General features: G+C 44.2%; 1 protein-coding gene across 1 annotated transcript in view; it reads left to right on the top strand.

Moving 5' to 3' along the window:
• The window catches only part of EXT1 (exostosin glycosyltransferase 1), a 192,157-nt gene extending 167,932 nt beyond the window's left edge, over positions 1-24,225 (top strand). Inside the window, exons 4-11 of the mRNA XM_068163234.1 lie at positions 780-899; positions 6,125-6,257; positions 7,588-7,706; positions 8,442-8,537; positions 11,359-11,448; positions 15,642-15,802; positions 17,133-17,304; positions 18,475-24,225. Of these exons, the coding sequence (XP_068019335.1) occupies positions 780-899; positions 6,125-6,257; positions 7,588-7,706; positions 8,442-8,537; positions 11,359-11,448; positions 15,642-15,802; positions 17,133-17,304; positions 18,475-18,660 (1,077 nt within the window). The 3' untranslated portion in view covers positions 18,661-24,225. The remainder of the gene's footprint in view (positions 1-779; positions 900-6,124; positions 6,258-7,587; positions 7,707-8,441; positions 8,538-11,358; positions 11,449-15,641; positions 15,803-17,132; positions 17,305-18,474) is intronic.
• Positions 24,226-24,404: the final 179 nt, after the last annotated feature.

Consider the following 24,404-nt stretch of genomic DNA (forward strand, 5'->3'; position numbering starts at 1 on the left):
AGAGTGACCTGTACATACATTACCTTCCCTCCAGTGTGGAAGAGGGACATAGGGGTGGGGAGCTGGCATAGAAGTGAAGCCCTCCCCATCTGATCCAGGGAGCAGTTACATTTTGTAGTGGCAAAGCATTGCAGCAGGACAATTTAGGGTTTATTTTAAAGCAGCTTCTATGAATTAATGCATTGATTTGATAGAAAGGGGAAAAGAGAAGCAGTGTTTTCCCTTGTGAACAACAGGTGCTGTGAGAGGTGTTACTCTTTCCACACAGAGTAATAAGGAAAATGCAGTTTGATCCACAGGTTCCCCAAAAGTGTAATCTTAAGATGTTGCTGTTTTTTCCTTAGGGTGCTTAGTGTTGCCATGCAATGCCAGGACCCTTTAGTATACTTTGAGAGTGGGGCTCATCAATGGACTGTTAAGACCCACAGGTGTTTGGTCTGTGTGCATCAGGGATGTGTGGAGGAGCTCCTTACCATGCCATGCCAGACCACTGGGGAGAGGCAGCTTTTGGTACCATAAAACAACTGAAAAGTGAAATAAAGCATATTAAATATATGTGTGTGTATATACACACACACACACACTCAGTAGTAGAGGCTATAAAGGGTAGTGTGTTTTTACATCAAGGCTTTAACTGTTGACACATGCATCTCTGTCGGACAGGAGCGCTGAAGCTGTGCAGCTTGTTAATAGAGGAGAAGACTTGTCAGCAGCATATTAATTTGATGAGACTGTGTTGTTTTCTGAGGCTTCTGACTATATTACCTCTTGTATTACAGATTCCTTCTACAATCAGGTCTATCCATCAGGATAAAATCCTAGCACTTAGACAGCAGACGCAGTTCTTGTGGGAGGCTTATTTTTCTTCAGTTGAGAAGATTGTATTGACTACACTAGAGGTGAGTAAAAATTGTTTGGGACCTTACTGAGCAGTCAGGTTTCTGTGTGTAGAGAAGGGCCACAAGGATGATCAGAGGGCTGGAGCACCTCTCCTATGAGGACAGACTGAAGGAGTTGGGGCTGTTCAGTCTGCAGAAGAGAAGGCTCCGAGGTGACCTAATTGTGGCCTTCCAGTATCTGAAGGGGGCCTACAGGAAGGCTGGGGAAGGACTTCTCAGGATCTCAGGTAATGATAGGACTAGGGGGAATGGAATGAAGCTGGAGGTGGGGAGATTCAGGCTAGATGTGAGGAGGAGGTTCTTCACCATGAGAGTGGTGAAACCCTGGAATGTGTTGTCCAGGGGGGTGGTTGAGGCCCCGTCCCTGGGGGTGTTTAAGACCAGGCTGGATGAGGCTCTGGCCAGCCTGATCTAGCGTGGGGTGTCCCTGCCCATGGCAGGGGGGTTGGAACTAGATGATCCTTGTGGTCCCTTCCAGCCCTGAATGATACTATGATACTATGATACTATGGTTGTCCAGCTGCTTCTGACCTCAGCCTCAGTGGACCTTGGTTTTTGTGACACACAGTTGGGAAAACACACTTGCCACCTTCATAAGAAAATACTTCCCTCATGATTGGGGTCCACATTCTAAAACTGGCACAGTGAAACATGAGAGCTGCTCCACACATGGAAAGGTTGTCACCTGTGCTCTTGCCTTTGCAAGGCTTTATGGCTTATGAATCCCTGTCCTTGTCATTAGCAGTGAGTGTGTTTCTTTCGGAAACCTTTCTGGAATTCACTTGGGGGAAAAATACTACTGTAAAGCAGCTCCTCCTGGACCATTCTTAATATTTTAATGCCTTGTGAAGGGGTGGTTGTTCTGGCTCTATGAAGAGGGGAGGCTTGTAAATCACTGTCTTATCTTCATACACAGGCTATGGAAAAGGCCTGATCATCCTTTATAAAATATTAATAAATAATCATAATTAGATTGCTATTAAACAGGGAGACAGATGATCTCACATGCGGAGAGAATCCTTTCTGAATTCCGAGGCACAGGAGAGATGAAAGGCTCTTTAGAAGTAGGGCCCAGGCTACAATTTCAAAAGCAGGTTTCTCTTCTAATTGTTTCACAGTTTTGCACATAAATTTTTGACACACTGAAAGCAGCTCACTTTGTAGGTGCAAATGCATTCGGTTTATGCTAATGCTTCTGCAATTGCATCCGTCTTTGTGCACAGTTGTAACGCCCCACGTTTCCCACTGTGCCTGTTTTCCCCTGCAAACTGCAAATGAGTGCTGCTGCCTGCAGTTCAGGCTGCCCATGGCTGATCTGCCTCCAGCTGCTGCAAGACAGTCGCTTAGGTTTTTCTGTGCTGGTGAAACAAAAAAAACAGCTGGAGAGTGTTTTGAGATCCCCTGGAATAGCTAATCCCCACAACGCTCTCCTTACCCTCAGAAGAGTGTGTCTTCATCTGTGCTGCCTGTGGGGAACTGCTCTGCATCCTTACGTTTCCCATAGGCACTGATAAGGTAGTGATCACAGCCCACACCAGAGTCACACTCACAAAGCTGGAAGACCATGTGCCAGTGCTTACAGTCTAATTTACCCTTACAGATGCACTTCTAGAGTGCCTCATGCATCCTCTGCATGCACCTGCATGCACCCTGCTATTGTTAGGGACCACTAAAAGGAGGGGCACACAGCCCTCCTTGCTGCCTCACTCCTGCCTGTGCTGAGGTTGGTCTCGAGGGGGTGTAGCCTGCAGCTCCCATGGCCTTGATGTTCTTAGCACTTCCCTGGAGCACATTGGTCCATGCGGCTGCAGGTGCCCAGGGGATAACAAAACCCACGATAAAGCTGAAGCAGCTGGGCACCCAGCAAGCTAGAGCTTCTGCTTGGAGGGGAAAAAATAAAGTGAAAACAAAAATCTTCCTGGAAGGTTTAAGGTAATGAAAGCTCATAATGCAGGCCTGGTGGTGAAGCTATGTTCTGGGGGTTTTCAGTTGTTTGTGAGGGTGGCTTTGGTTTGAGGGGGGTACTTTTTTTAATTCAGGACTCTCAGAACATTTTGAGGTGGCTAAGAGGGATTCTACTCTTAGGAACAGATACTCATTTCAACTTGCCTGCGTGAAGTCCTGAGTTAACTTCCTTTCAGAAAGGAATAGAGGAGCAGAGAGTGACTTTTGGAGTCTGGAATCTGCAAGCAGATTCCTCTTCTCAAAATCTGATGCTGGAGTAAATTTCTTGCAGGATTAATTTTTCTTGCTAGATATTATCCATCTCCTGGTGTAACACTCTTGTGTCAGAGTGCTCTGACGATGCTAGATATCACCAGAATAATCAGTTGCCTGCTAACTGGAGTGCTGGTACACGTCTCCATCTGAGGATATCAGTACAGGAAGTCTTCTTCAACTCAGATGTCTGCAAGGACATCACAGTTCTCCTCTGCCCTTCATCCGGGGCACTTCTGAAAATATTAAGTCGCATTTTAAGGTCCTTGATCTTCCCACAGCTTTAGGTGGCCTAAGCCAAACAGCTCATATCCCAGAATATGGGTTTTGAATCATGTGGCCAGCAACCCCACGTTGCAGGCACTGAGGAAATGCCCAGTGCCGCAGCGATGGTGTGGATTAGGAAATGATGTTCATGTCTGCTGCAGGCTGGCAAATGGCAGTGCTGGCAGAGTAGCAGTGGACTGCTGCAAGCACCATCCAGGCACATGCTCCAGTTTATCTGAACTTTTTCAGCTTGATCTTCTCTGAAAACAACCCCCAAATATCCCCAAGTCCCTGTGTGGCGTGCTTAGTTCTCCACTTGGGAAGAGGAGGGGAGAAGGACAGCACAATGTACAGACGAGACATGTTTGATGTGTGGCTGGGGCATATTGAGCTAAGGCAACATGTGAAATCTTTGAACAGTGAAGATGAGGAAGGCAAAAATATTGGCCTATTAATGAATCCAAGGAGAAAAGGGAGATCTCACTAGAGATCCTAACCCCTTCCTTCTCTTATTAAACTTCTTGTCATGCCTCATCATTGGAGAGTCGTGTAGCTGCTGTCTGTCTCTGCAATATGTGCAATGCTATACACTCTGCATTTTAATTGCTTGGTCCTCCATGTTATCTTTTTAAAGACTTTTCTGTTCTCTTTCTGCCAAGTTGTCTTTTCCCCTCCCTATCGTGACAGCCAGCTATGTTTCTTATGTAGACCAGGAGCATAATAAATTAATCTTCCTTTTGTTAACTGTGGTGAATCACTGAGGCCAGCCCCCAGCCTGCTGTGGAACCATGCTGGTGAGATTTGTGTGCCTGACATGCACCAAAGGCTGCATGAGCTGTGTGGCACCAGGGCCCTGCTCCACGTTGGAGCTGTGCTTGCTCTGGGTGCACTGAGGTGGTGTTGAATGTGAGCCATGTGTTTCCCCTGCAGCCTTGTTGGCTACCAGCGTGGTGGAAAACTCCACCGTCTGTGAAAACCTCCTGACCATGTAAATTCGCAGACTTCTCATTATCTGATTATGCCCCAGTTCTGGGAAAGCGGGAGGAAGGAGCTGTAATATTTAGGCTTTGTGGTAAATGCTTGAAAATATGTACTTTCTAGGCTCTGTCTTTGTTTAGTGGCATCTTGCAGATGAAGAAACAGCAGTCACCCTCCCTTTTCCCCCCCTCTCTCTGCTACAATGCAGGAGATCTGATAATACCGAACCTAACTTTCCAAAGAGAAAAACTCAGCCACAGTCTTGTCAGCGATGAGATGTGGTCCTAAATCTGTTAGTCCAAGACCAAATAAAAAAGTTAACATACTCATGAGCGAATTACTGCATTACAGTAGCTGTGATAAGCAGCTGTAGGCAAAATTCAGACAAGCATGCAAACGCCTAACACTTGCCCCAGTTTTGCAGTGTGTGTATTGCCACCATCAGTGGATTGTCTAGTACAGTGTAACTGATGGTTTAATAGGTTTTTTTGTCATGGCAATCAAAAACTGCAGGAAAACTCCTGCTTGTGGCAACACTTACACAAGTTCTGTATTGACCAAATACCCCTGAACTCAGCTGCTTACCGAGATTTGAGTTTGCTTGGACTCCAACGGCTGCTTTTGTTCAGCTTGTGTGGGGTCTTCTTGCTTGCTTTTTGTTTTCCTGTGCTATGGGTATATGCCTTCTTTAATTCCATGAATTTTAAAGCCAGAATAAATGATGAAGGATCAGATTCATATTCCCAGATACATCTATGTTAAGGCCACAGATGTTGAGTTAGGAGAAACGATGTGTTCTTGGCACTTGAGCCCTGTGCAGTGCATAAACTGACAGCTAGACGAAATCTCCATAGAACATTGCAGAAGATGAGCTGCAGCCAGCTTAGTGGAAACTCTTCACCACCCTGTCACCTTTTTCAGTGCCCCATCTCCAGTCCTGCCAACCTCTGATGCTCTGAGAGAAGGCAAACCTGTAAGAATGTGTGGGCCAAGAGCAGACTGCAGTTCGCAAGTTGCATCTTACTTGAAGGCAGAATTGGGCCAAGAAGGCCAACGCCATTCTGGGGTGTATTAGAAGGGCTGTGGTCAGTAGGTCTATTCTAGACAATAAAGGAGATGACCTGGCAATCTATTCTGACTTTAAAAATCTAGGAATCTATGCTTATGACCCTCTACAGAAACTGACAGCAGCTGCCAAAAGATCTTTTCCTGTTTCATCCAACAAGGACCTGTTACAGAACTTAGATGTGGAATTGGTGATGTATCAGAATGCTAATATCCCACTATAATTAAGCAAAAATGAATAATTAGTGCAGCCTGATTTGCTGAAAGTCTTTGTGGTTCTGAATGCTCTAATTATCTCAAAATAATACCTAGCTCTGTAATGCCATCCTCAAATAATTATCTTCTGAGAGTTCTGGGTACTAAAACTGACAGTGAACTGATCAGGCTTACAACTGCTAGGATACTCAAATAGGTAAAATATTTAACCTGAAATACAAACCGCAATGAATTTCAAGGTCCCCATGTCCAGAGAGACTAATGAGGTGTTCTGAAACCTACTGCACAAAGCCTGAGCTGCTGAGGGGGTGTCACAGCGTGCAGGTTCTGTGACATTTAGAGATGAAGCAGGAATGTCTGGTAATTTGTGTGCCTCAGCTGTTTGCACAATGGGTGATGACTTAAGTCAGATGCAGTCCCTGAAGCTTCTTATGGTGGCTATTACAGTCTAGTGAAAAATCATTGCCTCTCTTGTTTTGCAGATTATTCAGGACAGAATATTTAAGCACATATCACGTAACAGCTTAATATGGAACAAACATCCTGGAGGGTTATTTGTACTGCCACAGTATTCCTCATATCTGGGAGATTTTCCTTACTACTATGCTAATCTCGGTGAGTGAATCCTTGCTATAATCTAAGTGCTATTTGGAAGTTCCAGTGAGAATCTGGGAGTAGGTCTTTGAGGAGCACGTGCTGAGTGCCTTGCCATTCATTTCTAGTTAAGGATGCCTTTCATTTGTCCTGCCTCAATCCTCCATGCCCACTGTAGACTGGAATGTCTGACTCATCAACATGCATCATGTGCCTCTAGTTTGTTTTAAAAAGCAGTATGTCCCTTCATACTTCTCAGTTGCCAGTAATTAATGCCTGAGTTGCTGACCCATTGACGCCCTGAGGGGACATAAGAGGAATAGCTTTTTGCTTTCTTTGTTTATTTGTGCCTGGCAAATTAGAAAAGTGGTAATTTACACGTGACACTTGTTATTGGAGTGCATAGTTGGTATGGATTTATTGTCTGTACCATGTCTTCATATGGATCTCACTAGAAGGAATGAATAGAACTTAGGTTTGGGGCTTCTTCCTAAAGCAGATCTTAAATCATGAGTTTTGCAGGGGAATGTGCCTGCAGGCTGAAGTGATCCTGCTTACCAGACTGCTGCTACTTTTGGCTCAGCCTGTGCCATCCCACTTGTGTGGATCTGCACAGCTTACCTGCTAAAAATTCACAGTTACCATGTCAGAAAGGGAAAGGAAGGTTTCTGTGGAAATTTTGATGAAGAATGACTATGACCCCGCACAGATGAATTTAGATGAGTTTGAGAGCAGTAATGAAGAGTAGATGTCAGTAGGATCTGTTATTTCAGGCAGAAAAGGAAATCATAGCAAGACAAAAATATCAGAATGGAAGGCAAGGATGCAAGCAGAATTATCTCAGCTCAAGAGGTAATTGAAGATGCATGAGGAAGGGGATCGACCCAGAAAGAGCAAAAAAATCTGACAGTGTAATGAAACTGAGGAAAGTGAACAAGCTTCTGGAAGTTGTGTAGGTACTGATCTGTCAAAAACATCCAGCCATGATAGCCAGGCAGCAGAGCAGAGCCCTTGTCAAGAAAGACATTTGCTGGAACAAACTAGATGTCAGTATTATCTATGGGACAGACTGGCCAAAAGAAAGAGACTGCAGGACATCTGTGGAAACAGTGAGCAAGGAAAGGCAGGAATTGTGTTGGACTCAGGGATATTAGAGGGTGTGGGAGTTAAAGAGAACTGTGATCTCCTCTGAAGCGTCTGGTATCCTAGTATCTGAGAGGAAAGGAGATGGCCTAAAAAAACATGGCAAGGTTTGCATTAAGTGCAGAGTGTTTTTCCATCTCCAGAGTCCTTTAATCTGTACCAACAGTGGTGATTTTGTCTTTACTCAACACCGGTTTCTTCACTTCAGGTCTGAAGCCTCTTTCCACATTCACTGCCGTTATCCATGCAGTAACTCCCCTGGTTTCCCAGTCTCAGCCTGTGCTCAAACTCCTGGTTGCTGTAGCCAAGTCCCAGTACTGTGCACAGGTAAGCAGTGTTGTTAGACTGTCGGTTTTAGCAGAGGCAGAACTGCTATCCCAGGAGTGAGGAACTTACTGACTTCAGATCTTCTCAGTCCTATTTACACCTCCTGCTTAAATTTTGATGTCTCTTTTCTCTGAGATTTATATCATTTGTTTCCTGCATGCATGGGAAACAAAAATTCTGAGCATAGTGGGAGTGAGACAGAGACAGTAATTAAACCCCTTTGTTTCATGGGGCAGGTAAAATAATGACTGCATTTTAAACATCAGAATTGTGTGTGCTGCAAACTACAAAAGAATGCCTGTGCCTCAAGAGCCCCTATGTGATATTCCTTCCTCCTGCTGTGTCTTTAGTCTCAGCAATGCCTGGATTTTGTCTTCTCTGAAAGAGACCCTGGGGAGTTCAATAGGAGCACCCTCTTGCAGTGGACTGTCACAAATGGTTTAGCCTTTAGTGAGAGCCAAAGTAAATCTGTGACATCCGTACGACCTGACTGAGAGAGAGAGACTTCCTGAATTCCTGTCCAGCCTATGTTTGCCTGAGAGAATGTGTACTGTAAATAGTCAGGATGGGTGAGATTACTGTAGGAAGTGTTATTTTTATACAGATTTGTATCACTGTTGTTGATTTTGAAATTCCTAACTTGAATTTAACATTTCTGTCTGGAGATCTGAGCCCTTAGGGTTGGGACTGCACTGCCACTAAGGTCTCTGATCATGGTCCAATATTCTCTTTCAGATTATTGTTTTATGGAATTGTGATAAACCCCTCCCAGCCAAACACCGCTGGCCTGCCACTTCTGTGCCTGTCATAGTCATTGAAGGAGAGAGTAAGGTAGGTGGAGGAAAGCATGGTAAAAGATTGCATGTTTTCTCCAGTGGGACCAGGATTTATTTCACCAGCTGCTTTGATGAAAGCTTTGTAGTTCCCACAGCCAGACAACTCCTTTCTATTCCTTGGCCTTTTGTGCCAACTTGGTCACAGATTTGTGTTTCATGTAAGAGACCCTGTGCTCTCAGAAAACATCAGCATGGCAATTAATGCCATGAATCCAAGATTCACAGATGGGAGCTAGTTTTGAAAAGTGGCCTTGAGAGTAGGTATTGCTGCCCCCCACCTTTGGAGATTTCTGTCTCACATGCAGAGGCATGTGCATGGAAGCAATGTAGCTGGATTCGTTGGGACTGAACAGTCAGGTGCAAGACTTGTGGGTCAGTTGTGTACTCAGTAGCAGAGGAATATTGGAGAATGAATGGTGTTAACTCGCCTTTGAAAAATACCTTCTCTTATGGCCTTGTTAGGGTACTGCTGCCAGTGATGGGATAGCACCACAAAGGGAAAAAAAAAGGCCAAGGGACACTTGTGTGGGAACAAAGCCACCATGTCATGTCATCTTTTGCTGTGCAACAGACTTCTTTGTTCACACTTCCACAAAGCTGAAACAGACACTACCCAGATGAGAAAAGAGGAGTTTTGGTGCTTTTTTAACAACCCATGCTGAAGTGGACAACTTTCCAAATGCAGGCCTGAGAAAAAGAATGACTTTTTGCCTCCATACTCTCAACTGAGGCAGATTTGGATTGGCCCCCTCTGCAGTCTCCTCTGTCAGCTGGCTCTTGAGCTCTGTATTTGTAAAGAGAACTTTTAGTTGCTTTGGCTGCATGTTCCTATTTTGAATTTATAGTCCTGCCTTTGGTCTTTTCCACCAGTCACCTTAACAAGGGGAAAGAGAGAGCTCTGCAAGGTTGGCAGCTAATGACTGTGGCCTTAGCTAGCCGTGTAAACAGTGTCAGGAGAGTTGCTCCAGTGCCAAGAAAGGCTGTAGTGATTTCTGAGCCTTAGGAATGTTGTGGGGTTTTTTTTTTCTTTCTTTTTGGAAAACTTGCAGAGGTGAGAGAGAGGAGAAAACCTCTGACCAGTTCTACAGTGTTTGTAGAAATTGGCCCCAGGCAATGTTTAGATTACAAATGAGTCTCCTGAGTACACAAAAGTGTGTTTATAGTGGACAGTCTCTTCCCTCTAATATCCCAACATATGCCAAATGGCTTCTTCTGTGGAAAAGCTGTTTGTTTGGACAAAGCTTGCAGAGCCTGAGCAGTGCAATTCAAAGGTTGCACAAAGGAAGTGCTTTTCATCTTCAGACTTAACTGAAGTGTACTGGTAGGCACTGTTAGTCTGTGCAGGTGGTCACAAAGGTCTGCCTCTACCTAACCTTCACTCTTCCCCTTGAAATCAAGATATTTTGTCACACCCATTTGACAAAAGGGAGCTTTCACTACACAAACAAATATATGGTCAGTCCAGGCTGTTGTACTGTTTGACACTTTACACAGTCTGTAAAAGAACCTGGATGGGAGCATGGCACTTCCAGTGGCTGCTTGCTCTGCTTTGCCTTAGTGTAAGCAAAACAAAACCATAAACCCCTGGCAGATCACCTCTTCCCCACAGCCACTGCCTCCCCGGACCACGGCCATCACATTGATGAAGGGATGCTCTCCAGACAGACACCATGAACATCCTGATTATGGAGGCAGAGTTTCCCAGAATTGAGCCATAGATTCCAAAGACTTGCTGCCATAGATTGCAGGGGATGCAGAACTGACTACATCCATTATAAGGGACAAGTAAAAGTTCTCTGTGTCCCTGTTTCCATACAGTCAGTGATTTCCTCTTACTGGACCTGGTTTTTATAGTGTTTTCTTGGCATAATAAATTGGAAAAGAAATCTACTAACCAGGCTTTTTTTTTCTTTCCTAGCAAATGAGGGAAACAAATCGTGTTGTGTCCTTGTTGCTATTCATCAGTTCTTAAAAGATGCTAATTAGTCTGTTAAAGAAAGCATCTAGATCCACATTTCTTGCTGGCATTTTTTTTTGAGCCCACTTTCCCATCTCTTTCCTATTACTTTGAGAACAGTCTTGCCAATGTTTTTAACAGCTTATTCTGCCCATAGATTTTATATATGTAGGTATGTCACATAAGAATGTGACTTTTTAAAATGCTACAGTGCCAATGTAATTCTTGATGCAGGTGAAGCTCAACTGATACCCAAGTTCTTTAGTATAAATTCTCCTTTTCTGGTGGGAAGTGTTGCATCATTTGGCAGCAGCTCCCTGTGGATATAACAGCAATAAAGAGAGATGGAGTTGTACCACTTACAGGGGAGCCATCCTGGTAGCCAAACATCCTGGACTGCTTGGCTTCCCAGCTGTGTAACCTTAAGAATGTTGCAAAGTCTTTCTCAGCATTCATTATCTTTGATCCTCACACCTCATAGGAAAGCAGAGGGACAGTGCTGGCTACAAGGTAAAATGTCCTCCCTAAAGAAGCTGCAGGTACATCTGATTCTCAGTGTGAACCAGTGCAGCTTGTTACCAAAGGAAAGCAGCCTGCCCCAAAGAGGGAGGCCTGTTCAGAAATTACTCCTCAGACAGAAGATACAGACAGACTGCTGGGGTGACAAAAATGATAGCCACTCACTCTTGGGTTGAAGTGTCCTTTCCATCTGACAGACATATGTGATGTGCCTCAGACAGCAGGAGATAAGAGTAAGGGATGAAATGGAATAAAAGAGTAAGGAATAAAATCTCTTTGAATGAGTCCTTCAAGTGGTTGTTTTTTTTCCCCCTCCCCTTCCTGCCTTGGATACCCACAGGTTATGAGCAGTCGCTTCCTACCCTACGACAACATAGTGACAGATGCCGTGCTAAGCCTGGATGAGGACACCGTGCTTTCAACCACTGAGGTAGGGGGCTCTGGTCTTGGGAGCACAGAAGACAGCCTCTTCTCTTGGCTTTGCTAGGGAACAAATGTTGTAAGATTTCCTCCTCAGATTCAAAGTGTTGCACTTGTTTCAGCAACCCTGCCACTGCCTGCCATCAGAGGAGCTTTTTGCCCTGGTTAATTGGCTCATCATTAGCATATGGTTCTTCCATCCTTCATTATTTTAGTAACATAGCTGCAGGCGGCTGCAGGCAGCCAAGAGCAGGCAGCTTTAATACTCTGCTCTCACTATTCTGATTGGGGAAGTCTTTTTTCCCCCTATGTCAGCAGGGTGTAGGTGGGGAAGGAAGGGGTGTCAGAAGCAGGGGACTGCTGTCACTCCAAACAACAGTGCTGCCACCCTAATGCAGGATTTCACTGTGGAATGCTCTTTCACCACAGTATCACCCCATAAAATGGGAGATCTTTGCTAGTTTAGGTGTTGGGAGTGTTTGTGCCAAGAGCAAGATAGCACTAAGAAAAGAAAAATACTGTAGAAACCTAATTTTTACAACTGGGATGAGTATTGATTTCTGGAACCTCTCCCTGAGAACCACAGGGGAAACTGATGACAGTTTATATAGAGTGCAATATTTGGGAAATACATTTTTAATGATGGCCAGGGAATAGCTTGAAAAACTCAATTGTCTTTTGGTTGCCCTTTCCCCCTCCCCCCTCCATGTTCACAGCCATTCCCTTCTCCCCTCTTCACCTTTATTAAAAACACTTTTTTGTCAGTGGTGGAAATAGTTCAATGATACTACCATTACTTTTATATCAGTGATGAAATACCTAACATTAGTCACCAGTCACTGCTATATGCCCTAAGATGTCACTGCATTTGTTCAAAATGGATGAGACTGCAACTGCTGTTTCTCCCCAGTATGGATTCCTTGGGTTAGACTGCTCCAGAAGGAGCATAATAGCCTTCTGCTGCTGCACAAAGGGAAGAAATAGTTGGCATTGAACCTACTTGGTACCAATATTCTAAGACTGCACCTTAGTAGTTTCTGCTAGATGAGGAAGAATATGGCTGTTGCCAAAGCACTCATGTACAAAGCCCTGCATGGCAAAAAAAAAACCCCACCCAAAGCCAGTAAAAGGCCTTGATTCAAGGGCTGGAGTTCCTACTGAGCAGGTTGTTGCTCAGGGTTAAGGGTCCTGGCACAGCTGTCCAGGGTGGGGCATGGTAAGATCTCTCTGGAAATTCATTGCACTGAGGTGGCATATAGAATAGAATAGAATAGAATAGAATAGAATAAGAATAAGAATAAGAATAAGAATAAGAATAAGAATAAGAACTAGACCAGACCAGACCAAGTTGGAAGAGACCTTTGAGATCATCAAGTCCAACCTACCATCCAACACCATCTAATCAACTAAACCATGGCACCAAGCACCCCATCCAATCTCTTCCTAAACCTCTCCAGTGATGGTGACTCCACCACCTCCCTGGTCAGCACATTCCAATGGCCAATCACTCTTTCTATGAAGAACTTCTTCCTAACATCCAGCCAAAACCTCCCCTGGTGCAGCTTGAGACTGTGTCCTCTTGTTCTGGTGCTGGTTGCCTGAGAGAAAAGACCAGCCCCCACCTGGCTACAACCTCCCTTCAGGTAGTTGTAGACACCATTTATAGCAGTCCAGGCTGTGAAATCCATGAGTATTTAGGGGATTGGGTTTTTCTGACTGGTATTTAGTCATCATCCAAACTTTGGGGTCATTCAGGCTTCTGGAATGCATATTAAATAAATAATGTTTCTCATTTGGCTTGAACATTCTGAAACACAAATATTTGTCCTTGTGTGAGACAACACACAGAGGTTTTCTGTGCCTTCTTCTTCCTATGTGCAGCTTGCAGACAACCTTGTGTGTTTGCACGGTGGGTGTTGGCTCTATGAGCCCCATGGCCACTGTGCTGCAGATAGAACCAGCCAGCTACCTCCTGCAGGCACCCATCTGGCAGCTTTGACATGTCTCTGCCAGGGTGCCAGGGTCAACAACAATCTTTGGTGGCTCTCTCTGAAGAACTTGGAGCCCTTTTGTTGCTTCACTTCCCCTGTTGTATGGCACATGCAAAGAAGCAGTGTGTTGAAACACTGACATGAAGAGAGTGGTGTGAAACCTCCCTTGAAACGAGCTGCTCATGGGTGGTCATGGCAGCAGAGCTTCAGAGCCCAGAAAAGTCCATTTCAGAACATGATCAGACACAGTTGCTTTCCTGTTGAGAGGCATAGTCACACCAGGAGCATCTTCTGCTCTCTCCATAGTGAAGGGTTTCCATCCACAGCAGAAGGCAGTGTAGCTGCTCGTGTGAGAGGAGCTGTTTCACATGCACGGAGTGGTGTTTGCCCCGGGGAGAAATGAGCAGGGGTCAGAAATGATACAAGGTCTTCAGAGACTGGCAGCCTGTTTGGCCTTTCCTGCTGGTCAGCTGAGTAAGTGCTGCTGGAGATGATACAGAATGAGAACTGTTGTTTGGGTTTTTCTTAATAAAAGGAGTTTTCTCTTAGGGTGGCTGCTTGTGTGCATTGGCGTGGTACAAGGGCAGATACTTGAAAGCACAAGGGAGGGCACTGACTGGAGCTGCTTTGGTTTTTAGTTAAGTCTGATATGCTCAGACTTCTCTAAAGAAAACAGATGTCACGTTTTATGGGAAAGGCCTTTACAGGGAAGGAAAAAAAAACCACACAACCCTTTACTTTTTTCATGTGGTATTGATTTGGGTGAGATCAGAACTATCACAACAGTAACTGGTTTGTGCACATTGTCTTTTTAGCTGGCCTCAAATTCCTTGAAACAACTTGAAAGAAAATAGCCAGTCCCTAACTTTGTCTTCCAGTGCATGTGCAGCTCCTCTGTTTCATAAAAACACTTGTAAATGTGAGAAGTCTGACAGTAATCACACAAAATGTGGCTGTTCTGAGAGCTGCTATTCTTTATCTAACCTCTACACCCTTGACTTTGGCTGGGTTCATGGAAGGTTTTTCAAGCATTTTTGAGCAGAGTTTGAGGTCCCTCTGATACTGGAGGAAACTTGGCGTGCAGTGCAGAAACAAAGCTTGGGTTTGATGGGACAATTAGAATTGTCTTTTTTTTTGGTCTAGCTTGAGCCCTAAAACCTGACTTGAAGTGGAGGGACTGCCAGCCAACTCCACAGTGGTAAAAATCATTCCATGTGTAGTTTTTACCAAACTCCTTTCAAATCTAGCACTGACAAGCTTTCTGCAGTCTACCCCAGTCATCCTTTTCCTGGTATCACTCACAATTATGTGATGGGATCCTGGGATAGCAATGTCCTGTCCCATTTTCAGTTCTCTATTAATAAAGTAGCTACAGCAAAACAAATTTGTAACAAATACATACATAAATAAAATATCTATATTATATATCTGTATATTATTATACATATGATAAATATTATATATTATATACATAATACATAAAGTAAACCTTTTTAAAGCCTCTGCTGTCAGCACTTTAAAACTTCTTGTGGCTCATCCAGCATCCAGCATTTTACTTAAAGTATGTAAGCCATAGGTAAATGGTTCCTAAAGCCATTTAACTACAGGGCACCATTAATGTCCTCTTTATTGGGCTATATGTTTAATTCTCTTGGTCACATAGTCTTAAAAGTATGACCTACATGGTCCTCAGAAGCTCAACACAGAAAATATAGAAGGACTTCTCATTGATTGCCTGTTTTAATCTCAGTGAGCCGCCTTTGTAATTTAAGGTGTTTGACTCCTGGTTTTCCAGGCTTTGTGTTGACAGTACTGAAACGGTAGGCGAGATGCACAAAGATGTGCAAAAGGCAAAAGGTTCAGCTTACCACATAGCTATTACCACTCTGCATTGCAGCTCAGTATAAATACCTGCACCTATACCCATTCTTTCTGTAACTTGAAAAGGTTTGATATGTAAAGGGCAAGCCTGAAAATGTTAATGTAATACTGTGATGCTTTAGACTCCCTTTAACAGGAGCCATTAAAATGTACATAATTATAGGGTAAAATGTCAAGCAGTCAGTTTAATTTACTGATGAATACATAGAATTAGTGTTTTGCAACAGTTCCAAGATTTTGAATTTCAAATTAGTGGCAAGGTAATATTTTGTTTTGTTGACATTTTTCGAAGCAGTTTGGGTATTCACTTGGCCTGTGCCTTTCCCTGCAGGTGGATTTTGCCTTTACAGTTTGGCAGAGCTTTCCGGAGAGGATTGTAGGCTACCCTGCTCGCAGTCACTTCTGGGACAACACTAAGGAGAGGTGGGGGTACACCTCCAAATGGACTAATGACTATTCCATGGTATTGACAGGAGCTGCTATTTACCACAAGTAAGAACCCCAAGCATCTGCTGTCATCTTTCTGTATGAAACAGAATAGTAATGGGGGAAGGTGGGGCGGGTGGGATGTGCGCGAAGAACATTCTTCCGGGGAAGGAGGGAAAAATGGGAAGATAATAAATGGGTCTACTCTTTTTATGGGGCAATAATTTAAGTTCTTTGTTTAGCTCTGGGGATCTGGTAATCATTATTGTGCTTGTTGGGTCTCTTTGAAGTTGCTTGTATTTCGAGGCAGTTGGACTGCTCTTTTTAACATCAGGAATTACACACTTCAAAGAGTTCCCGAATTCATTAAACTGCTCGACTGAATGGCCTCTAGCGTAGCAGAGAGGAGGCTACTTCCAGACCAGCTCTGGGGATGTGTTGGCTGACAGCTACAGACTGCAAAGTCTTCTGGCTGCTCTAGAACTGCAGTACAGGGGACACACAATGGATCAGCATAATGCAGGGAGAAAGCTGGCATCCTGTTGCTAGGATTTCAGTAGACCGAAGTCCTATCTAGATTTGAGGAGAAAGTTAGCAAATTTTACAGTATCTAAAAGGCCTACAAGAAAGCTGAGGAGGGACTTTTTAAGGTGTCAGGGAGCGATAGGACTAGGGGGAATGGAACTAAAATGGAAATGGGTAGACTCAGATTAGATGTTAGGAAGCAGTTCTTCAGCATGAGGGTGGTGAGACACTGGCACAGGTTGCCCAGGGAGGCAGTGGAAGCCTCATCCCTGGAGGTTTTTAAGGCCAGGTTGGATGTGGCTCTGAGCAACCTGATCTAGTGTGAGGGGTCCCTGCCCATGGCAGGGGCATTGGAACTGGCTGATCCTTGAGGTCCCTTCCAACCCTAACAATTCCATGATTCTGTGATTCTAATCCACATTCTCACAAAGGAGAAGACAGGCCATAGGGGATGATAGAGGCCCAGAAGAGAATCATTTCAACAAGAAGAATGCTAGAGGGCCAGTTTAATAGAGTTCTTTCCAGCTGAACAGTTTTGAAAGAAGAGGTGGAGGATGATTCATCAGTGTTGGCTATCACATTACAGCAATGTGGTGCTCTAGTTCCTACTTCTCCATTATCTTGATGCTTAAGTCTGCATTATTTCTTTCAACTCAGTTACACACAAAAAAGTATGTATTTTGTTTCTCCATTAACACTCGGTACTATCTTGATGAGCTACTCATTTGTTCTCCCTTCTTGTTGGAGGGTAAGACAGAAGAAAGGAAATTGAATGCAAAGCTTGTGTCTCAGCTGAGAGAGAAATTTCCTGGAGTTTGTAATCCCTGAAAGCCCAGGGACTTTTATTAATACCATTGCTCTTGGTTTCCAGATATTATCACTACCTGTACACTCATTACCTGCCTGCCAGCCTAAAGAATATGGTGGACCAACTGGCCAATTGTGAGGACATTCTAATGAATTTTTTGGTGTCAGCCGTGACAAAATTGCCTCCAATCAAAGTAACACAGAAAAAACAGTATAAGGAGACCATGATGGGACAGGTAATGTATCCAGAGTATGTTTTAGCAGTCAGGATGTGTTGATAATATAAGTCTTTGACACCTAGGTTAGGCTTAGAGTGACACAGTTCTATTTTTTTCTTCAGGTTTTTAGTTTAGCAGAAGTTAGACTTTAGACAATAAATAATAATAGACTTTAGACATTTATTATAATAAAGGGAAATACAAAAGGAGAAACAGCAAACACCTACTGTACCTGACAGTATCTCTTCACAGTTTTCTCACACAGTGAGATCCCTAACTCCCAGAACTGATTGATAGTTGTGGTGACTAAATTTCAATTAAACTCCAGTCTTCTAATTAAATATTCTAGGCCCAAGACCTAGTCATGGAATTCTAGAAGCAGAAGTAAATTCCAGAGAAGTTTTCAATTTCTAATGATTATTAATGAGTACAATGTGCCAGGCCATCCCTGTGCTATTTTAAAGTAGGCAGTGTGGTACCACACTGTCAAAACAGAGGCAATTTGTAATAATCCTCTGGGTTTTTTTCCCCACGAGGGACATTTTGTCCCATGGTGACACCATCATGCACTTGCAGCCATGGAATATTTGCTTTAGAGCCTTTTCCAGGTACTGGGGAAGCACTCCATCACTGCAGAAATGGATTTACCTTGTAGTAACAGGGATGCATGGTAATCAGGAGGCACTTTTCCCTCCTGGCCTGTGTCAGAAAGCAATGGGAGGACTAGCAATTCCTGCCTGACCTGCAGGTCCTAAACAACCCCCATCAGAGCTGCCAAGTGACATCAGCACTACCAACAGTACCACCTCTATTAAGGGCAGGAGAAAGGAGGGACCTTCCATTTCCCCCTCACTTTTTCTTCTGTTAGCATTATTTGGATCTTTTACCAGTGAGTGGCTATGCCAGCGTGTTATCTGTGTGCCGCTGTGCCTTCCCCTGAGGTATAGGCAGTAATCCAGCAATTCTGACTCGTGGGTACCTAGGGGACCTTCTATGGAGAAGAAGGTGATGTCCAAAAAAGTGCCTATTGCTTCCAGTTTGAGCTTTCTCTCTCCACAGGGCTATACTTTCTCTGTTTGCCAAAGCCCGCACGCTCATTTTTCTTGCTCCAAGCACGCAGTGCCCATCCTGTCCCACCGTCTCATTGCGTAGTCCGAGGTCTAATGCCTGCCTCTCCTCTCCACGCAGACCTCCCGGGCCTCGCGCTGGGCTGACCCCGACCACTTCGCCCAGCGGCAGAGCTGCATGAACACTTTTGCCAGCTGGTTTGGCTATATGCCGCTGATCCACTCTCAGATGAGGCTCGACCCTGTCCTCTTCAAAGACCAGGTCTCCATCCTGAGAAAGAAGTATCGAGACATCGAACGACTCTGAGGAGCGCTGCTGTGAGGGGTGCCCGAGCCGCCCCCCTCCGGCCCCCCCCCCCCGCCCTGCGCGCCGCCGGCGCCTGGGGCCAGACTGTGCTGCCCGCAGCGAGCGCCCGGCTCCGGCCCCGGCCAGCGGCAGCCCCGGCGCCAGGCGTGAGCTGCTCCGGACTGTGTCGAACCGCCCCGGCAGGCTTCTGTCGCTCGAGACTAGGTCGTGTACAGTTTCATTATGGAACATTAAATAATTATTTTTGAAATGATTGCTATGCAGGTTTAAACTTTTTTAATGATCAGAAAAAAAAAAGAAAAAAAAGAAAAAAAAAAAAAAAAAAGGAGAAAAAAAAACAAAACCAAACCACCAAACACCAAAACCTATTAAAAACAGAGTTCTTTCTTTAATCAAAATTGTGTTGGTTGTGAGTATTTCAAAGCTACCATTTTTTTTTTTCTTTGTTTCTTTCTTTTCTTTTCTTTCTTGCTTTCACGCATTTGGTTGTCAGTGCGGTTTGCACTCATTTCCCCTGCAAAGTGAAATGCTTGACTCTCACGTGGAGAAAATACAGCAGGTTCCAACCCAAACTGAGCACAAAGCAGGACAGAACTGAAGTATTCACATTTCTCATTCGCTGCTGACTTTTTAATTTCTTCTCCTGTTTTCCCCCAAGCCAGTAGCAGCCACTGTGGCAAAAGTCCTTTGGATGAACAGAAAACTGGAAACTCCCCAATGAGCCAGAGAAGAGTGTAGGTCCTCCTGGTTGGGTACCCTGTTTTTGAAGGCAATCAGTCTTGCCTTGAAGGGAGAGAGGAATGCTAGAGCTGAGGAGCAAACTGGTGACTTGGAGCATAGAGAGGGCTTCATGCACAGCAGAGGTGTGGTGCCAGTTGTATATACTGGTAGGATAAGTGCGTCGCAAATGGCCCTGCCCATGGGTGAGCACAACAGGGGTGGTCAACATGGCCAGCGTGGTGGCTGCAGTGGTCACATGAATCCCTGCTGCCAAAGGACAGTGGTGCTGCTCTGCTGCAATAGCTGAATTTCTAGGAATGGCTTTGTTCTGAAGGCAAAAGGAGTGTTGGTGAAAGAAAGAAAGCATGTTAGCACTCGCAGCGCAGGAATTTGGCCTGGAACAAATTGGTTTATTTGAAATCAAAGCACAGGCTTCATTAAAAAAAAAATCTATATATATATTTATTTTCTTTCTTCTGTTGTTTGGGAATTTTTAGTGTTTGTTTTCTTTTGTTTTGGTTTTGGTTTTTGAAGTGCAAATAGGTGGAGAAATTCTCTCTTGCTTGGAGATCTGACGTGGGGTACCGGCAACAGCGTGTGCTTCAAGGCATAACTGGGGCATGGTAATACTTGGGACAAAAACCCCTGCCCCTCAAACACTGACATGGCTCATGCTCCAAAATGGTTTTAGCATTTCAAATTAAAGTGTTTTTAAATTGAGCTGTTGCAGTTGTTTACTTCCCTGTAGTGCTTTGTGTATTTATGTGCTTCTCCACATTGATGAATGAAAACAAAAGCAGTGATTTGGGTCAGGAAGGTGCTATTCCAATTTGTTAAGAAAATAAGCACTTTAAAAACGTTTTCAGCTCTCACATTTTGATGAGGTGCTTTTGGGGTGCTCTGTAACATTCGCCACCCCCAAGAGCTCTGGTAAAGTCACAGCCGAGGGGGTTTAGTGCCGATGCCCAGAAGACCAGCAAGCCTTTCTATACCTCATTCCTTTGTAAACAGACAGCCAGGGAGCCAGGGAGAAGGGTAGCTGGAGTGCCAGGAAGGCTAGATTGAGTTGTCACCACTTTCATTTAGGCTCAGGCTCTGGTTTATTATGCAGTTTCAAGCAAATCCCACAACCGAGGCATGCCTCAGTTTCCTCACTTGTAGAATTAATGGTTACTGGTTGTAAAGGGAATGCTGTGAAGCCTAAATACTTTCTGGTAAGATCAGAATCCCTAAACAGAAAGTTGCTCTAAAATTACAAAGTGCATACAACTAACTGTTTGTATGCAGCCTGACATGTAAAGACATGCAAAGAGCACTTTGCTTTGAGTACATATTGCAGTATTTGAACAGAGCACAGCAAGTCAGGGCAGGAACATTTTGTGTTAGGATCATGGAACCACAGAATGGTTTGGATTGAAAAGATCTTGAAGCTCATCTAGTTCCAGTCCTTCTGCCTTAGGCAAGGGCACTTTCCACTAGACCAGGTTGCTCAAAGCCCTGAACACTTGTACTACCCTCTTTCAGTTTAAAGCCATTACCCCTTCTATTGCTACACATCCTTCTAAACCTGAACCAAGTCTTTAAAGGAGTCTGCCAAAACGTGTGAGACTGCAGCTGGTGACTTATGCTGCTGGAAGGAAGATGTGCCGCTCTTCCCTCTCTCCTGTTGCTCTCCCAGACCCTGGCCATGCAGTCTTGCCTGATACCTTTTGCCATGCTGGTGCTTACTGGTTGCTTTTGTGAGCCTGTTCAACTGTCTGAAATCATGGAAAACTCTCTAGTGGTTTATTGGATTTTTTTCATGCCATTTTAGAGAGTTAAATCAGCACATGGAAAGATGTATAAAGAGACAAGAGCCAGAGAGAGGAGCAGGATATGTTGTGCTTACTTACCTGCTGAGGAAGGTGAAGTACAATGGTTTGCTTTTCTAGAGTGTATGGCTCAGTGGCTCCCATGCTGCTTTTTCTTCTTGGAGATCAGGCAGTATTTTCAGGGACTAGAAAAGACCTTCTCCTTAGAGAAGTTCTCAGTCTTTGGAGAATGTCAAGCAGTGGATGAGGTTGGCAGGACTCACACTTTCCACATGTCCCCATTTACAGGTGGGTGTGTGGATGTGTCCACAGGAACAGCTGCGCTCTAGGAAGCAGTTAATGGTCTGTAGCTAGGCAAGAGGGAAAAAGAGAGCACTACAGAAACAAGAACTACAGTTCTGCCTGTGTTTTACTGAATGCCATTTTGGGGCACGTGGGCTGGGTTTTTAGTGCAAAAAGGAGTAGCTAACCACTTTTGGAGTGCAGCAAGTCAGGCCAAGCTTTTAAACTGTTTGACATTCTGCTATCGTCACTTTTTGGGGCGGCTGAAAGAGCCTGTGCTAAAGCTCACTCAGTGTGATTCAAGACCCTCTCTGTTTACAGACCACTAATTAAACAAGGAACAATGAAAGGCTTAGTTCCAGAAGGGATGCAGATAGGTAGGAGCATTTCCCTTTGCAGCACGTTACCCAGGCATAGCTGTCTCTCTAGGAAAGAATGTGCCTCATAGCCAGTCTTGAGGACGGCCATTGGTCTCCATGTCCACGGCCCTGGGATGTGGGGGAAGAGCTGGACACAAATCCACCTTAGAGACTTGGTGCACTGCACCCCATGTGGACATTACTGGCCAATTCTGGTAAGGACAGTAGGTATTCTGAGCCTCCCCTGTGATGGATCCAGCTGTGTTGTTTGCTTCCTTAAGAGACTGAATCATCTTACTGTCATGTCCTATGTGCAAGTTAATCATTCTCTATTCTTTTTGGTTTTTTTCCTCCTCCCCTTAATTCAGATGGTGCTGAAACAAGGTTCAGTCCTTGTTACTCCTTTTGTAGTTTGGGTTTTTTTAAATTCTGATTATTTTTCATTAACAGCAGGCTATGTTAGCCTTTACTTTACAGGTACTTGAATGCCTGATGACTTGACCGAGTGTTACGCATGTGGCCTTTCATAAAGGTTACTGACCTTAATTTAATCAGGGGTGAGATGAATGGATGAATGTGAGTAGATCCATGCCATTAAAACAGAATAAAAGTAGGGATTAGAGTTGGGGAGAATTGATGAACTTTTAATTTAATTTATGAAACGGAGGGGGTAAAATAAAAAGGCAAGAAAGAAACCCTTCCCAGTTGTAATTGGAATGAGATCTATTGCTAGAGGAGGGTTTCCTAACGAGAAAAATGTGACCCACACACAAAAAAAGGAGCAAACTTCCAAGACAGAAAGTGCCTGGCTGTCTTCGCAGTCCCCTGGGCATGTACAAGATTTTATTTGCCTTCTTTCTATTTTGTGCAAAACTCTTTTAATCATTACCATAGCTTGTTCTAGATGCGAGTGTTTAAGGTTTGCCACAATGTCCTGGTGAACGCACTGATGTGCTAATGCATGGCTATCAGGTGCTTTGATCTTCCCCATTGGAAAACATCACGGATTTGATCAATTTCAGACTGCAATCTCTCTTTCTAGAGCCGACTTTGACAAAGAAATTAATCTTTCTCCAATGAGCGCCTTTTACAGTAGCTCGTTTACCAAAAAGATGTCATTTCCAGAATGAGAGTCATCATGTGAGGCTGGATCAATGAAAGAAACATCTAGAAGCAGACTAGGGGTGTTTGAAGAAGAAAGAAAAGTATTTCAGATCCCAGGGTAAAACTCAGTGTGCTTTTCTCCACCCACATGGAAATTTCAAGTGTGTTTGATGTTTGTCCTCTGTATTGATGACAACAATGAATTCCTCCAGTTAACTATCCTCATACCGGGAGGGAGGGTCTGCTCTCTTTGTGTTGTTTTGTTGGGGTTTTTTAACTCCAGTCTGGCTCTGCTGTCTAGCACAGAAATGTAGCCTTCAGGGGTGTCACCCTGACAGAGCCATTTTCCCAGGCTTTAGCAGGATTTCATGGGGATAAGGCCTGAGAAGGGACCTGCCCCACACAGGGTCTTAGCTGTTGTCTGCCAGAAGTGAAAACACAGCTTCCAAAATGGTGTCCATCTCACCCTTGTTTAAAACTAAGTCCAGCTGGCCTTTATACCACTCTTTTTTAAACTGTCTTCACACATGGGTTTTTTTAAGTTGGAGTTAAATCAAGGGGTAGTTAAATTAGAGGGGGGGTTATGGGCCTCATCAGATGCGTTGGGATGCTCCCTCCCACTCTTTCATGATGGTTTCTAAGTGACTATTTCACGGTGGATTCCTGATGATCCAGTAGGGCCTTGCGACCTTGTACATAATCCTGTATATTTATTTTGAAAGAAGATCTGTACAGTGTTTGAGAGATGAGAATGGAAAAGCTGAAATGGGAATTCTGAAAAGGGGGGGGGGGGGAAGGGGGCAAATGTAAAGCAAAAAAAACCAACAAAAAAAGGACAAAAAAAAAAAAAGCAGCAAACACAAACCGAAAGCAAATAAAACCTGCAGTCTTATTTTGTATAAAATGTACATTTTGGAGCAGACAAAAAAAAAATTTCTAATGCATTACCTGCCAATGTTCTCATAGTGCTGCCACATCTATTTTAGAAGGTGTTCCTCCCCCCCTCTTTGTTTGCCTCTTGATAACGTGGTGCAATGAAACCTAAAAGCAAGTGTGCGAGTGAGAGAGAGAGAGAGAGAGAAAGAAGAGACAAGAGAGAGAATGAGAAATCTAAAAAGCCATACAATTTGGTTTCCTTCATTAACCTGTATAACAACATAGGTTTCACCATCTGAGATAGGTTGCTTTGATAGATAGAGTCACCAAAGACTTTCTTTTTTCTTTTTCCTTTGGTTTGTTTTCCCTCCTCAGATTTATTTGGAAAAGTTGTCAATAAAGACGTACCTTTCTGTTGCAGTGTGGTTTTGTTCTGAAGGGAGAGTAACCAAACCTGCTTCTGCCCTTGAGAATGCGGAGTTGGGAGCGTGATCACCACGTGCCTTGAAGGTCAATGGCAGTGTTCAAAGTTCAAAGGCGTCCTGGCCTGCATCAGGAATGGTGTGGCCAGCAGGAGCAGGGAAGTCATTCT

The sequence above is a fragment of the Melanerpes formicivorus genome, unplaced genomic scaffold (genome assembly GCF_026170545.1).
Source record: "Melanerpes formicivorus ecotype bairdi unplaced genomic scaffold, bMelFor1.0.p_v2 SCAF_71, whole genome shotgun sequence".
NCBI lineage: Eukaryota > Metazoa > Chordata > Aves > Piciformes > Picidae > Melanerpes > Melanerpes formicivorus.